General features: G+C 30.3%; 2 protein-coding genes and 1 long non-coding RNA gene across 6 annotated transcripts in view; all 3 read right to left on the bottom strand.

The window, feature by feature from the left end:
* LOC109357981 overlaps positions 1-8,415 on the bottom strand; it is a 20,555-nt gene extending 12,140 nt beyond the window's left edge. Inside the window, exons 1-2 of the long non-coding RNA XR_002108906.1 lie at positions 8,404-8,415; positions 7,581-7,584 (exon numbers count right to left, since the gene is read on the bottom strand). This is a non-coding gene — a long non-coding RNA (uncharacterized LOC109357981). The remainder of the gene's footprint in view (positions 1-7,580; positions 7,585-8,403) is intronic.
* Positions 89-5,507, bottom strand: LOC109357963 (heat shock 70 kDa protein 15-like). 3 transcript variants are annotated; one of them, XM_019602019.1, is made up of 10 exons: positions 5,416-5,507; positions 3,408-4,608; positions 2,848-3,075; positions 2,677-2,772; positions 2,339-2,563; positions 1,531-1,725; positions 1,303-1,449; positions 915-1,064; positions 697-827; positions 89-542 (listed from the first exon to the last, which is right to left on the bottom strand). In XM_019602019.1, the coding sequence occupies exons 2-10, from the start codon at positions 4,575-4,577 to the stop codon at positions 323-325; spliced, it is 2,562 nt and encodes an 853-aa protein (XP_019457564.1). In that variant the 5' UTR covers positions 4,578-4,608; positions 5,416-5,507; the 3' UTR covers positions 89-322. The 3 variants fall into 3 exon arrangements, with proteins under 3 accessions (XP_019457564.1, XP_019457565.1, XP_019457566.1); XM_019602020.1 differs by having other exon boundaries at positions 3,408-4,595; positions 5,416-5,481; XM_019602021.1 differs by having other exon boundaries at positions 3,408-4,590; positions 5,416-5,480.
* On the bottom strand, positions 8,451-9,506 carry LOC109357977 (transcription repressor OFP14-like). Of its 2 annotated transcripts, XM_019602048.1 has the most exons (2): positions 9,319-9,506; positions 8,451-9,282 (listed from the first exon to the last, which is right to left on the bottom strand). In XM_019602048.1, the coding sequence occupies exons 1-2, from the start codon at positions 9,489-9,491 to the stop codon at positions 8,565-8,567; spliced, it is 891 nt and encodes a 296-aa protein (XP_019457593.1). In that variant the 5' UTR covers positions 9,492-9,506; the 3' UTR covers positions 8,451-8,564. The 2 variants fall into 2 exon arrangements, with proteins under 2 accessions (XP_019457593.1, XP_019457592.1); XM_019602047.1 differs by having other exon boundaries at positions 8,451-9,506.

The raw sequence follows: 15,899 nt of genomic DNA on the forward strand, positions 1-15,899 counted from the left end.
GAACTATTTACCCACTTCCAAATTCCCTTAGAAGTGAGAAATTAAAAACAGTGCTATCTTACACGATAAGTGAAGATAAACAATTTTGTACTGGCAAGTTTAATGATATTGAAGTACTGAATTTAGAAGAAAACAGGCATCTTAATTCCAAATGATCTGAAATAAAAGTAGGTAAAATAATCTTAAAACCTCGAGAAGATCCCAAAAATCTTAGTTATATCTTGCATGACCCAACACCCCAAAAGCTATTTTCCTAGGCACAATTCATATTCTTATACATAAAGGATAAATTCCACTAAATTTCAGAGCAAAATTAACAAAATTATGAAGACCCTGTGTTCTCTGCTTTATTATCAGTCTCCATTGGTTCAGTAGACTCAGTCGGAACCTGATTTCCATTGTTTCCTGCATTCTCATCAGTGCTGCCATTTGCATTTTCTTGAGGTTGCTGCTGCTCCTCATCACTCTGAGGAGGTGGAGTAGCCGGAGGCTTGGTTGGCTTTGGCTTTGGCTTTGGTTTTGTCATAATGGGCTTACAGAACCTAATTAATGCATACAAAAAACTATTAACATGACAATGACCAAACAAAAGGAGAACATGGATAACAAAAAATAATTTTTACCAGAAGTGGGGTTCTTATTCCCCAACTCAATAATCAGAAAAAAAGGAAACTTGTGCATGAATTAGAACAGTACCTATCAACAGCCTCAGCCTTGTTTCTTATATCAGCTGTTAAGAGTACAGGGGTGGCATATTTTGGAAGTGACTCCTGTTGCTGCTTCTTCTCCCTAAGCCAGTTCTCAGCTTCTACACATTCATTCAAGACCTGCAAACATACAAGAAGAAAATTACTTTCAGATTAAATGGCAACCAGAAAATAAACTTTGGGTGAAAAAAGTTGTTGACTACTTACCTTCTCTTTCTCACTGATATCAATGTGATCAAATTTGGGATCATTTGACATTACAGCTTCTCTGTAACTATTTATACAATAGGCAAGTTGATCAACTACTGAACCTCTTTCCGTGGTTTCCTTGTAACGTTGTTCAATTGGATCACCTTGCTGCAATTGTATAAATCTACATTAACACTGCAAAATATAAAACTAACAAGGAAATATCTTACACTTGTGTGACTAACACAGTAAACATAATAAGGCAATGTCACTCTCTATTCACTTCATCTTCATAAAGTCTTATGGTCTGATGGGGATAGGAGTAGAGACTAGGGGGATTTTCTACAACAACCGAGCCTCATATATCGCATCAGGCAGGGATTCTATACTCCCTGAAATTTCTTACCTTCTTGAGTTCTTCAAGTTTGGCAACATATACACCTTTAGTTTCATCTTCACCATCCTCATATAGCCAGTCTTCCACCTCCTGAAGTTTAGCAATAAACTCTTCCCTCTCTTGAGCAATGACAAACTCTTGGTATTTTTCATTAAGCTGAAATGATATCAACAATTTAGTTTGAGCATAACCAAAATATTCTACCTCGAATAATTAGAAAAACAAGACAACACTCACCTTGTTTCTCATGTCATAAACATAAGCCTCAACTGCATTCTTTTTGTCTTTTGTTTCCTCCATCACTCGATCTTGCAAAGCCATTTCAAATTCCTTCTCTACAGCTTTCTGGACATCCACATGTCCCATTGCTCCATAAACTACCTCTGTGACAGGAATATTTGTTTTCTTCACCTTTTTCTTTGGAGCCTCAACCTGCAACATTATAATATAGCCAATATCTATGTTTGGACCATGCTTGACAACAAAAATTTGATACACAAAATCCAACAAGCCATAACAACATGCATGAAGTATCATATTTTCAATATATTTATGAGGGGGAAACCTAGAGCTTGTTTAGTTTCTTTATGTTTTTGTTTTCAACGTAGTTTTCCAAAACCTGGAAATAGGAAATAAAAATGGCAACTGAAGCAGAACTGAGTATTAATTAAAAACACCACATAAGAACCAAACACAAAGTAAATACCACAATAAAATTCAAATCTGAGGTCATATTTGCTTCACTCTTCAGATAAATGTTTTCAGTTAGTTTAAACAAATTAAACTTTTATACTATTATCTTATCAAAACAATGGTTAAAAATAATTTAATTCTAAAACGCCCCAACTCCAAACACAATTACCTAGCGATAGCATCTTTAGGATGTAAATACTCATCTAAATGAGCAATGGGCTTTAAATTGTCAAAAGCAACAATGTAGACGGAGCCACACAATATCATAAAAAGCAACAATGCCACATCAAAAAGTCAATAGTATCACAAGAATACAAATTATTCTGAGCTTGTGGTTAGAGTTTCCTATCACCTTGGCATCAGTATCCATTTGCACAGGCTTATCTCCTGTCTCAGGGATGCCATTTTCAGCCACAGGGTCATCAGCAGTTGCCTTATCATCTTGCATATTAACATCACCGTCACTGGAGGTAGGAGGTGCAGCAGCATCAGGAAGGGCTTCATCGGTTTCCATTTTGGTATTTTCTACTGATGATTCTTTAGAAACTAGAATCTCAACTTCTTCCTCTTCCAGGAGCTAAAGGAAAAGAAATTAGGAACAAATGTCATGTGGTTTGCAACCATAAACATCAAAAGAGAAGCTATTATTATCAAAACATAAAAGCATATGCTGATCCTGAATAGACTTACGGTTGCTGACTCAACAGATACAATTCCATGTAGATTCAAACGAACTTTCACTTTCACTTTTGCCTTTTCACCTTTGGTGGATTGGAATGGGCCAATCTGCATATATTCAAGAATTAAAAACCTGCCAGAAGAAAAATACCGTAATAAAGAAAAGAACTCAAATTGACTTACAGTATATGTGCTGATCTTTGCAGGTGCTTGCAACCCACTCACATCATCATATTGTACGTCAACAGAAAAGGTTCCTGGCCTGTAAAATGTCAATGCCTTGACACTAGGTATGGGATTTCCCTTGGGGAAAACAAGGGCACTTTGCTTAGTATCTGCTCCACTATCCTGTGCATTTGGACCAGAACCTTTCCAGGAAAGAGAAATTGAGAATGGAAAGCTTTCATTGACCTATACATTAAGAAATAGAAGCAACATCAGATCAAATGTAAACCTAACTATACATGTAAAATTCACTACAGGGTAATAGCAACTCAAAAGCATGAAATACACTGAAATTCATAAATCCCTGAAGAACATCAAACTAAGGTAGACAGACAATTTAGAGTACATAACAAATGCTGGAATTCAAAATTTACAGATTCATGAACAAATTTACGTTCCAGGACCAGGAGTACTGTGGATAAGAACCAAACAGGTTTACACAATCAACTTCTAGTTTGTAACAAATCTCAAGATCTCCTAGACTGAAATAGAGAAGAATCTAATGAAAGAAACTTTACCTGAAACTCTCGAACTTTAAATGTTGGACTGAGAATAGCACACTGCAATGCACAACCCCTCGAAACACATTCACTAGCATTCATTGTCCGCCTGGGCTCTTTTTTGAAAAACTCTGTCAATATTTTGTTTATAGCCAGTACACGAGAACCAGAACCAACCAACTCAACCATGTGTATGTTGTCAACAGTAAGACCTGCTTCTGCCAGTGCCTTCTCCAAAGGTCCCTTCACACGTTCCAAAATTGGCAAACTTAGTTGCTCAAATTCATCACGCTTGATAAAGCCCCTGACATCCTTCTCATCCATTAAGCACTCAATATTCAGAGGTGCCTCAGGATTTGCACTGAGCACCTTCTTCAGCTTCTCACAAGCAGCCCTCAACCTTAGACAAGCCCTAGCATTTTGGAATACGTCAATCTTGTACTCCTCCTTAAATTTTGCAGCAAAGTGGTGGAACAGAACCTCATCAAAATCCCTACCACCCAGAGACCTATCATATGAATGAGCCAACACTTTCAGCTGTCCCTTTTTAAACCCGGCAATGCATACTTGCATGCTAGCATGTCCAATATCAACAAAGGCTACATTCAGCTGATCATTTTCAGGAAGATCAGTTTTATAAATTCCATAAGCCAGGGCAGTTGCAGTTGTTTCATGGAGGAGGTGAAGTGGGTGCAATCCTGCAATGGTGGCTGCATCCAAGACTGCCCTCCTTTGAAGATCAGTGAAGTAAACTGGAATTCCAATGCAACAATCAACAACTGCTGCATTCAGATTTTTCTGGGCAATTTCTTTAAGGTTCGAAAACATCATTCCAAGTACTTGGGTTGGTGTGAATGTCTTAGCTTCACCCAAGTAGCGTGAATGAATTAATGGATATCCATCAGGCCCTTCAGTGACAACAAAAGGTAATGACTTCAGATCCTGCTGCAATTCAGGATCGGAAAATTGCTTTCCAATCAAACGTTTCATCTGTGAGATCGAATTCTTCGGGTTCATCATAATAGATGCAGCCCCAGCTGTTCCAATGAACCTTTGTTTGTCACCAAAGCATACAACTGCAGGAGTTTCACGCTTTGACTCGTCATTAAGCACAACATCAATCCCCCTCTGCCTCGCAACAGCAACAATGCAGCTCTCATTGCCAAAATCAAAACCGACAACGCTCATTTTTAGTCGATCTCTGAACTAAAAACAAAATCTGGAAACCAAAAATAACTGCCATGTTAAAGTCTGATGCCCATAGCTTTCTAGTATGGTACTAAATATGATTAAAATGGAATGAACAACGAAGACAAGTAGAAAATCTAGTAAGACAATACATTAAGCAGAAGGCTGCAGCACATAATTTCTAGCATGTAAAAAATATAACAAAGAAGGAAAGAATAAAATACAAATACAAAACATCAATAGGACAATGCATTATGCAGCAGGGTAAGGCACATAGTTTTCTAGTACAGCAAGTAATAAATATGAATATGATTATAAAGGAAATAACAACAAACACATGTACAAACATCATAGGGCTTAAACAGCAAGCTAAGACTTAGATAGTAATAACAGAAAAAAGTAGTCCCAATAATTCGGGAAGAGACTGTTTCTGAGATTTGAAAACCACTGCAGGCAAGTAATAACATAAAGTAAAAGCAAAGATTGAGTGGCAAATATACATAAAACTAGGTCAAAACATATTTTCATTATAAAGGTACACATTGGATAATAACAACAAAGATAAGTATAAATTTGCATCTCAATGGTGCCATTGTTCAAATACAACAATAATTAAATAAGTTCAAAAAAATTAAACCATACAAGTACAGTACAAACAAATATTCAGTTGCAACATCTCCAAACTAAAATCAACTTTTTTATAATAAAACGAAACATAGCACAGGAGATCAAATTCAATGCATTAAATCGAAGTGGTGATTTTTTATTCAAAACATAAAACTTTAAGTGACAAAATGCTAAGTAGAAAAAATCAAAGAGATGAAGAAACGTAGTTTACCTTGTGAAGCGAAACGGGTTTCGTGGATGAGAATGAAAACACAGAAAATGTTTCTGCTTAATAAAGAGTGAGGGTTCTCGAGTTTTGGGGTAGATATGGAATATTTGTTTTTTTAAATTTTGATTATGACTTTATAATAATTAAATAAATGTTTTGGAGTTTTGAAAAGGTGTCAAAAGACGTGCTTGATTGGTCCAGAGATGTCTGGAGGATTCTGTTGATTCTAGAAACTTCTATCAAGAAGATTCTCTTTCCTTCTTTTTATTCTTTTTTAGGGAATATTTTTGTTGGTTTCTTAAACCTATGACTTCAGCTTTGGGCCTGGGCCTTTTCTGTATAGGAATGAGTATTTGATTTTATTTTAGACAATTTTATTTATTTATTTTTATTGTATTGAGTGTGTATATGATGTTATAATTTTTGGTTTTGAGTACATTTTATAAAATTTTATTCAAAAATAACATTAATAACCTATTATTGTCTAGCATAAGATTAAACTAAAAGTAAAACTCCTATTAAAATTCTGATAAATATATGACATGAATTTGATAACAATATTAACAAAGCAAAATGCCACTCGAAATGCAAGTATATAACTTTTTGGCATGTGATTATGAAAATAAATTCTTGCTATCAAATGGTATTGGACTACATGGTTTATTTATAATAAAAAAATATTAAGGGTAAAACATTAAAGTCTAAATTATTTCACAAGGGTAGCTACATCAAGTTTTACCAACAAACGTTCGTTCAAGTGGTACATGCTTAATCCCCTTAACTAAGGTTTCGATTTCGAGTCTTGTGGACGGAAAAAAATGTCCGCTGAAAGAGTTAGTCTCACATATCCGTGGATGTTCCCGGCTCGGATAGGATTGCCTTCAGTGTGAGAATACATGTGAAAAACCAAAAAAACATCATACTATAGTCTTATAGATAATATGAATAATGTAGTTTTCCAAACTATTTACTCATTTTAAAAACTAAGTACCAACTTATGGGCACTCAAGCAAACTTATTTACTAAATATGAGTAGTCAAGTAAACTACTTGCCAAAATTATTAATTACATGACGGCAGAGAAACTTACATCAATATACAATGGATATAATCAGATTTAACTATCATTTTTATCAAGCATTATAACTAATAACAAATTTTCAAAATTTTGGACGAATCAAATCTCAGAACTTATCATTTTGTTTTGAATAAAAATTCCAATTCAAATTCTGAATTAGTAATGACATTTTTTATATATCACTTGTCAAACTAAATTATTAATATCTACAAATATTAATACCTACAATTCTACCTCTCCTGTTTTATTTCCATACTTATGCAAAAGCAAAACCCTCAATTTTATACAGTTATTTTTCACCAAATTTCTTGTAGCTTATTGAGCACTCAAAATGCTACAAACTTTGAAAGCTTGCATTGCCGCTTAGTATTCATACTATTTGTATTAATTTAGCTCTGTGAACATTAACATTTCGTACAGAAGTTTACCCTTATAAATGATATTAGGGGTTTTTGATCGTACTATCAAGATATTTCTATCTTTTAGTAAGGAACTAATCTTTTCACGATATGCGATTGTTATCCTAATAAGTATTGTTCTTATAAATCGAATCATTGACATTTTGGTGGTTTTGGGATTTAGTAGGGCTTTAACCATTATACTAATATATTGTTGATGTTTATGAATATCTTGAAATTGAGGGAAGAAACCTCTCACATTACTTAACAAAAATGTTGGCCTTAAGAAATTAAACGTGGAAGGATGGGAAAGAGAAAAAGAAAATGAGGTAAAATAGTTGATCGAAAGAGAAAATTTGTCTCAACATTGTTGATTTCAAAAAGATACTCAAATTACTTTTTTATCAACCATCTTTAAAATTTGGCACATCGTATATGCTATATTGGTACCATATAACCAAAGTGTTTTCATTCAATTTTGTCTAGTTTTTCTTTTTCTCAAATATTATATTCTTAATCTTAATACCTTTGGCAACACAAATTCCTATGCTTAAAGAAAATAAAATATATACCCTATGGAACACAGTTATCTTATACAAGCAAGAAAGACTTCCTAGTATAATACCGGGGAACATGTGGTAGACAATTTCACCATGAATAACAGCTATATCTCACCCAAAACCACATAAATACAAAACTTATACCATAAACAAAGTGCTCATTTTTCTTCAATAATACTCAATATCATATCATTCAACATATTGCATGTGATGCATGAGGAGAAACCCAAAAAAAAATAATTAAAAAAGGTTAAGGATAACATTTTATTGGATACTCTTTATAAACACTCTTTTCTAAATCAAGGCTTTTCTTGCACCTCTTCCCTGGGCCAAGTTTTTATTTTTTTTTCTTCAATAAAAGTAATGAAAACAATCACAAATATCGATGTCCTTACTATCAAGTGCATCTATAGATCAATTTATAAGTTGTTTTAGCTCAAGCAAGGATTGTAGAGTTCCTCAAAATAAAGATACATCAAATATTTGGCTAGAAACTTTTGCCATTTATAATGGTCCTACTAGTATTGAATAGGGATTGTTTCATTGGAATATACATGAGTTATATCTATAATAAAACAATGTTTTTTTAAGTGAATATGTATATAGAGGGTGAGAATGTTAACACTCCAAAATGTCTATTGGCACATATTTTTTGTTTTCTATTAAAATTGGACAAATATTGTGTGAATAAGTATTTAGGAATCTAAATAAATAACCTCATTTCCATATAAAGTGTTTGACTAAAAGTATTGTTTACTTAATTTTGTAAATTCATCTTGTATATAGCTCAACTAGAATTGAGAATTCACTCTAAAAGTTCGTATATAAATTGAATTTTAGATGAGAATATTGAGAAATGGATAAAATTTGAAAGCCATAAACTACATTTATTGTATAACTTTAAAGTCTTTATTTTCATTCATTTATTCTCTAAAATACATTTCCCAAACTAAAACTAAAATTACTCACTCCAAAAATACTTATTGAAGAAGTAAAACTTCAATGTCAATCACACACTTGTAAATGGACGATAAAATAATCTAACTATAAGCGTTATTGGGTTACAATCTCAAGTGATTTATTTGGTTGAAGTTCCTGAAATACTAACACCCAAATTCTACCATATTTCATCTCCGATCTTCTTCTTATTACTTACCTTTCTATCAATCATAAGAGTTTGAACATTTTGTGGCTTCACCTTTACCATAGTAGTCTCAGAATTCTCACGCATAACAGTGATAAGATCAACAAAAGCACTAAGAATAAACTTATGTGACTTCTTTTCATTGAGTTCTAGGTAACAAAACAATAACTCTTCCATGAACTCCCAATCAATCTCATCACCTTCGTGGCTCTTTCCTCTTGCTTCCACTATTTCTTTCATCGAACGTCTAAACTCCTCATAAGGGCTAAGTGAGTATTTCAATAGTGTGATGCAATTATCTGGAAGTACTACTGTATTCTTATCATACTGAGTTTTTGCGCTTTTGTTTGATCCCGATTCCTCAGGATCAAACATTTTTGTCATTGCATCATCTACCAATGATCTTGAGAAACCTGGCTTCACAAAGAACCTAGTGGAGCCACAAAGGTCATGTGGTATTTCCACTAACCTAGGTGAATCATATAAGATAGGACCTAGTTTTGGTTCTTCTTCATCATGGTTTTGCTTTTCCAAGAGTACCCTTTTGGTATTTTTGTATTTATTTCCATTTTCTTCTTCATTTCCTTCACCACCATCACCATCATCATCATCGTCTTTGAGGTATAGTGATTTGAAATTTTCAAAGAGGAAACGATCAACATCCGCTAAGGTTGCTGCAGTGTCATCCTTGTGATTGATCTTGTTGTTGTTGTTGCTGCAGCCATGAGTTTCATTAGTATCCTCGAAGTGAAAGGAAGATGTCTTTAGATTCTTGCGGCCAGAGAGAATCCAACTCTTGGAAGAGGAAAATGAGTTTAAGGATAATTGGATTTGAGGAGGGTGATGAGCTTTGATCCTGGAGAGGTAACCTCTAAGGAATTTTGGAATCTTCTTCGGCATGATTATATGCTAGACTTGTTTTTTCTAGTGGGATATTGATCAAGTGAAAAAGTTCATGTAGGAATGTGGTTTTATAACATGGGAAGTTGGGTTGGAAATAAAATGCAAGTATTATAAAAGTGGAATATCTATGTATGTATTGTTATTATAAAAATTATATACAATTAGTATATTATTTATTTGTATTTTTAAAAGTAAATTAATGATTAAATATGAATGATGCATTAATAATATATAAAATTCATATACTGCCAATATATATATTTTTCTCTATAATATTTATACATAAATATTATAATATTTATTATTCATTTGTATTTTTTATGAGTAGGTGTAAATTAAATATGAATTATGGATAAAAGATAAGGTATAAAACACTCCGTTAAAACATTTTTTCTCATTAATCTTCATTAAATGAATTTAATCGGGAAGAATTTGGTAATAAGCAAGAACTTGGTTGTGAATCATGCTCTTGATGATGTGTATAACAAAGTAGTATAATTTGATTCAATGGACATGGCCATGGGTGAAGATATTTGTGGAATAAAATTAATACCTTCCATTTTACAAATAAAGTTTAAATGTGTTTCCTCTAAAACTTAGATACCTTTAGTGATATAAGGTCCGTTTTGATTCTTGAGATGATCAAAAAAATAAAAAAATTAATTTTTATGAATGATACTTAATGAGAGAGACAACTATATATTCTAAAAAGAATTAGTCGTTACTCAAAAAGGGTAAATAATAATCTTAGTAGTACCAAGAAATGCATTAAACCAATGAGGAAAAAAAAGAAGAGAGAAAGAAGTCATAAGTATTAATGATGAATTTAGTACGGTAACAATAACCTTCAATTATGACTTCATATTTTTACTTTTAAGGTATACTATTTCATGATATAAAAATTTAAAGTATAAATATTTAATGAGAGTTAAAACTTGTTGACTCGGCCTCGAAAATGTAAAGTTACTATAATTTTGAAATAAATAAAAAACTAAAACTAGAAATTTACTGAATATGTACAATTTTCATTTTTAATAAAAATATTTATTGTTATTAAATTGAGTTTTGTTTTTTTATCCTTTTTTTCATTTACTATCTATGAAAATTTTGAAATTAAAATAACTAGTTTAAGAATCAAGTTGTTAAATTGACACTTTTATAATTTATTGAGAATAATAGTCAAATTTATGAAATCTTTTGAATTCGAAAAATTGTATTTGAATATAAATTTCAAAACAATCAGAGGTAATTATCACAAAAATCGGACATACTTAAAATCTGATATGTACTTCCTCTTTTGTTTATGATAACTTTACATATTTTCAAAATTATAACTACGTTAAATAATCTCAATTTTATGAAATTGTTTAACTTTGCGGTTATGCCATTATTTTCAAATTTTCTTGTCTTTATGGTTGATGGTATTTTTCCATTAAAACAGGTATATATTATTTTAAGAAGCAACAAGTTCCGTTATAAAACAAGATTATACAGTAATTAATAATTAGATGACAAATAATTATAATCTTAGCATAGGTCGATAGTAATACAATTGAATAAATCAAACTTTTAATTTTTTAATCATGTTATTCTCCATCCATGTGCAGTAACACTTTTTAATGCATTTCAATCTCAATAACTTCAAATCAGAAATAAAAAAAGATTTTCCAACCAAAATTTTAATGCATTTCAATCTCAATAACTTCAACTCAGAAAATAGCACCCGTCACTTTAATTTATCCGTTTGTTGCTAATTTTTTAATTATTTTGATGTTGAATAAAATTTGAACTTTTCTTAAAATTACAAAAGAAATGACAATTAAATTTTTATATATACCAATTTGATTTTGAAAAGGAAAAAAATTATTTTGATAAATTAAAATAAGTTTTTACTCCATTAATCAGTCGATTTTTACATTTTATTTTAATAACATGCGTAAGGTGACAGTAATTGATTGGTTTATGATTATTAATAATTGATATTAACCGATAACAACAAATAATAGGTTATTAAAAAAATAAATGAATGAGAAAATAATTAGTATATACGTCCAAATAAATTTAATCAAATATATTAATTTAAGCAAAAAAAGAAAAAAAAATTAGTGTATACATCATGTAAATTATAATTTGATCGTTTCATATGTTATGACAATCAATAAGTTGTATGAGTAGTTCTTAGTAAGTGTTAGGTTATACTTACCTAAACATATTTTTAGCTATAGTGAACTATATATTATCTTTTCAAGAGTTCAAAGTTGGGAAAGACTAAATATATTAATACATAGGAAGGAAGGAAACCTATATTCAACTACAATTAATATGGTTCTTAAGGAGGTTTTTCAAAACTAAAAATATGTAACTTCAACTCCTTCTTAAATTGGTTATATTCTATTATTATAAGTTATTCTATTGATTGTATTAAATTTCATTTATTTCCCCAAAACAAACTTGATCCTATTTGTCTAAATTAGACGTGAGATATGTTCATACATTGTAAGATGACATCTACTTCTAATGTAATTTTGATATCAACTTTATATTACATTCACATATAAACACTTTTGCTAAATTATATATATTAATGTTTTCTTACATAATGTTCAAATATTTGTGTTCTCGAACTTACATAAAAAATATCTCATAGAAATGTACGAGTAACTTACTAGTTTTTCCATAAAAACAATACATATCCATGTTAAAACTTTAATACATATGAATAAGAGATACACCATATATAAAGTTACAAAAAGAGGATACACATACATCAAATTAAAAAAACAAAATTGCATGAAAAGAAATAAGGGAGATATGATAGCCCCACTAAAAATGGTAGAATCCGAAGATGTCTAGCTGAAACTTTGTATTAGCCAACCAATATGTAAAATCATTGTCATCCCTGAAAGTGCATGTACCAATACTTTGTTATACACCACAATATCCTATTCCTACCTTGAATATAATTTCTACCCTTTCAACAATCACTCTCAATAATAACTTTCATGCAACTTGTACTCCTCATAATGCATAACATATGCTTCTTCTAAAGCAAAAGTCGATCCCTTTAGATGCCACTCAATTTAGCTTTACCTTATCATTAGCAAGAGAATCTTATTTATATGTATATATAATACGAGGAGAGATCCGTTTACACCCAATCTAAGTTACACTAGTTGCTCTAAATCTTAGTCATTCATTTTTTAGATCCAATAAACCAAATGAGTGGAATTTAAAAGTTATTTAAGATTTCTCTTTCTCTCTCATCAGTTATTGTACTTACTCATTTGATTCATTGAATTTAGGAAAATGAATGACTAGATTGAGTGTAATTAATGTAACTTAAATTATGTGTAAATATATCCATCCTTATAATATATATAATTTTTTATGTTACCTAGCTAAATTTAAGAAATTTGATTATTAACATATGGTATTAAAGTCAAGGACCATCTAGAAACCATTAATTGGAGAAAGGAAAGGATAAAAAAAATATTACATGCATACGAATATACGATACACAAAATATATGTAAAAATAAATAAAAAAACATAGGGGGGTATATACATACTAAGCAGTAAGCACATTTAAAACGTGGAGTAACAACGGCTGCCAAGGAAAGAAATATTAAAATGAATCACATTAATGAAGTACAATTGTGTGAAATTATATTTTATTCAAGATAAATTTAATAATATTAATTACATTCTATAAACTTAATAATATTAATTACATTCTATAAATTTAATATTATTAATTACATTCTATAAATTTAATAATATTATTTATTCTATAATTCGTGTGAGATTATCCAAAATAATCTTATTAAAGGAATTAGAAATAACATTTTTATATAATAATACTCTCAAACATGAGTGGCAAAGTATTATAGTCTTATTAATAAACCCTGTTCCTAATTTCCTAATATGTTACCTCACTCCTCATATCCTAAAATCTAGTATATTTTTATAATATATTTCTTACTTAACTCCTCTGTATAATATATTTATTTATTTTATTTGTGCTTTGTTTTTTTTCTCTACTAAATCCCTTATCCATAAAAGAAATTCTATAACCATTAGAAATTGTACATAAACCAATTATACCTTCCAATTACTGGGAGATTCAATACTTCAAGTTCATATCACATTACATGGCCCTCACCATTTCAAGCATTATTCCTTTATGTCCTAATGAAAAATAGTATTAAAACATTTTAAAATGTGACTCCTACACATGAATATGTAGCAATAAAGCGTGATATTTTTTTATTAATGGAAATATTAATTACTAGTGTAAGTAGGTATAATGAGTACTAATAATATTAATCACACATCTATATCAAACTAAATCAATATATTACCAACATTGTGTTGGTCTAATAATGTAAGATCTTGCTGGATTCCAAAAGATCAAAAAGTTAAGATTTCGATTTCTATGAATGACACTGATTGGAAGGGGCAACCACACAGTCATCATACACTTGGATAAGGTTTTGGAGTCAATAAAAATGAAAGTAGTAGTGGGACAAATTGCCCTCCTTTAGCCCTTTAGCAAAGCTAGTTTGGTCCCTGCCACTTAAGTTGCTTCTTTGCCAATATCCACTCATCAAGATATATACCAAATCCCAAAAAAATCTGGAATTTAACAAGACTTAAAGAATAGGAATCTTACACTTGAATTGTTGTTATATAATTTTTTATTGATTAATTTTCTTTTAATATTTAAGATTATACACATAGTTTATGAAGTATAAAAAAAATAATTTAATTTAATTATAGAAATTTGTGGTTAACTGTTAACTATAAATTTGAGGTCATTACCAACAACTTGGTATTCTATTTTTCTTAATCTATTCATGATTTGTGATATAGAAGTTTTTAGATATGTTTTTACATATCTTAAGAAAAGTGTAGACAGATCATAAAAAAAAAAAGTAAAGTATAAACTTGTGACAAAATATGTATAAATTATAAATATAATCTGTATAGAAATTCGTTTACGGGCTAATACATTCAACATTAATTGCAAATTCCGAATATGTCACCTGCAAATGTATCTGTTAATATTTTTTTTAGTATTATCAAAAGTATCTCCTCATTTATATCAAAAAAATATTAAGATATACTTATAATTAACCATAATTTCTAAATTCATTTACAATCAGTTATATTATACTACTTTTTTAATCTCTAAATAATTTTTTTACTATAGACAATAATATCGCATTTAATGCGTAAGGAAATAATTTTTTTTGAAATGTGTAGTTGTCTCTCATGAGAATCGAACATTTAACATCTTAGCTTATATGAAAATTTAATAGAGTCTTACACCATCAGACAAATGCTTTATTAGTCAATGATTTAGAAATATACAATTACATCATAAATTTGCATCTCATATTTTTAATCTCTATCTACAAATGTATAACAAAATTTTAAATAACAGTTCACAATGAGTGACTAAATATATATTATACATTTTTGATATCTTTAAATGTTTGGTTAATGATATTGAAATTTACGGTGAACTAAACATCATAGATAAAAAATTGTAAATTACCAATCATGATTTGTGATATATAGGTTTGTAAATATATTTTATATATTTTGAGTAGAGTATAAATTTGTGTATAAAAATGTATTTGTGACTAGTGGATTGGATATTGTAAATGAAATGAGAATGTTTCAACAAAAAATGTATCACTTAACAACTAACAATGTTGATTAATTTTTTATTTAGAAAATAATTTACCACAAATTATATCATAAATTTAATATCTATATATTGTGAGTGTAAAAAGTTATACATAACTAATGTATTGTCTACAATTCATTTCTATTATATTTTTTGAATAGTCAATAATTGTCGTGCTCCACTTTTCAGCCGAAAACCGGTCATACAATTGATTTTGGAGTTGCCACCACGTTTTTGTGGTCAAAATATAGAAAACCCTTTTGATGCCCAAATATTAGAAAGATTGCCCTTTGAACTAGAACTCTGGACTCGAGAGTCAGTTGCGGATCAGGTAAAGTATTAGCAAGTCATCCATTTGTTATCAAACGATACTTGCATTAATCGCATGGAGCTAGATATCCTTTAGAGCTTGTCAAATCAAATAATTATTTATTGAAACAAAATATTATTTTTTTATTTTTATGTTTGATAGGAGTTTATCTTGCTCTTATGTATCCCTATGTGCAATAGAGAAATCAAGACTACGCAGTTCTTGGTAGAAAATGTTTGACTGCTTTTAGTATAGAGTATAAAAAATATGAAAATAATTTGGATATTTTGTATATAGGGTAGCAAAAGGTCCAACTTTGGACTACACTGCCTTACACATATTCGAGAGAGAAGAGGCAATTCAAGACCGCGCACAGTTGTTCAACTCGAATAGAGTAGGAA

This window comes from Lupinus angustifolius, chromosome LG10 (genome assembly GCF_001865875.1).
Source record: "Lupinus angustifolius cultivar Tanjil chromosome LG10, LupAngTanjil_v1.0, whole genome shotgun sequence".
NCBI lineage: Eukaryota > Viridiplantae > Streptophyta > Magnoliopsida > Fabales > Fabaceae > Lupinus > Lupinus angustifolius.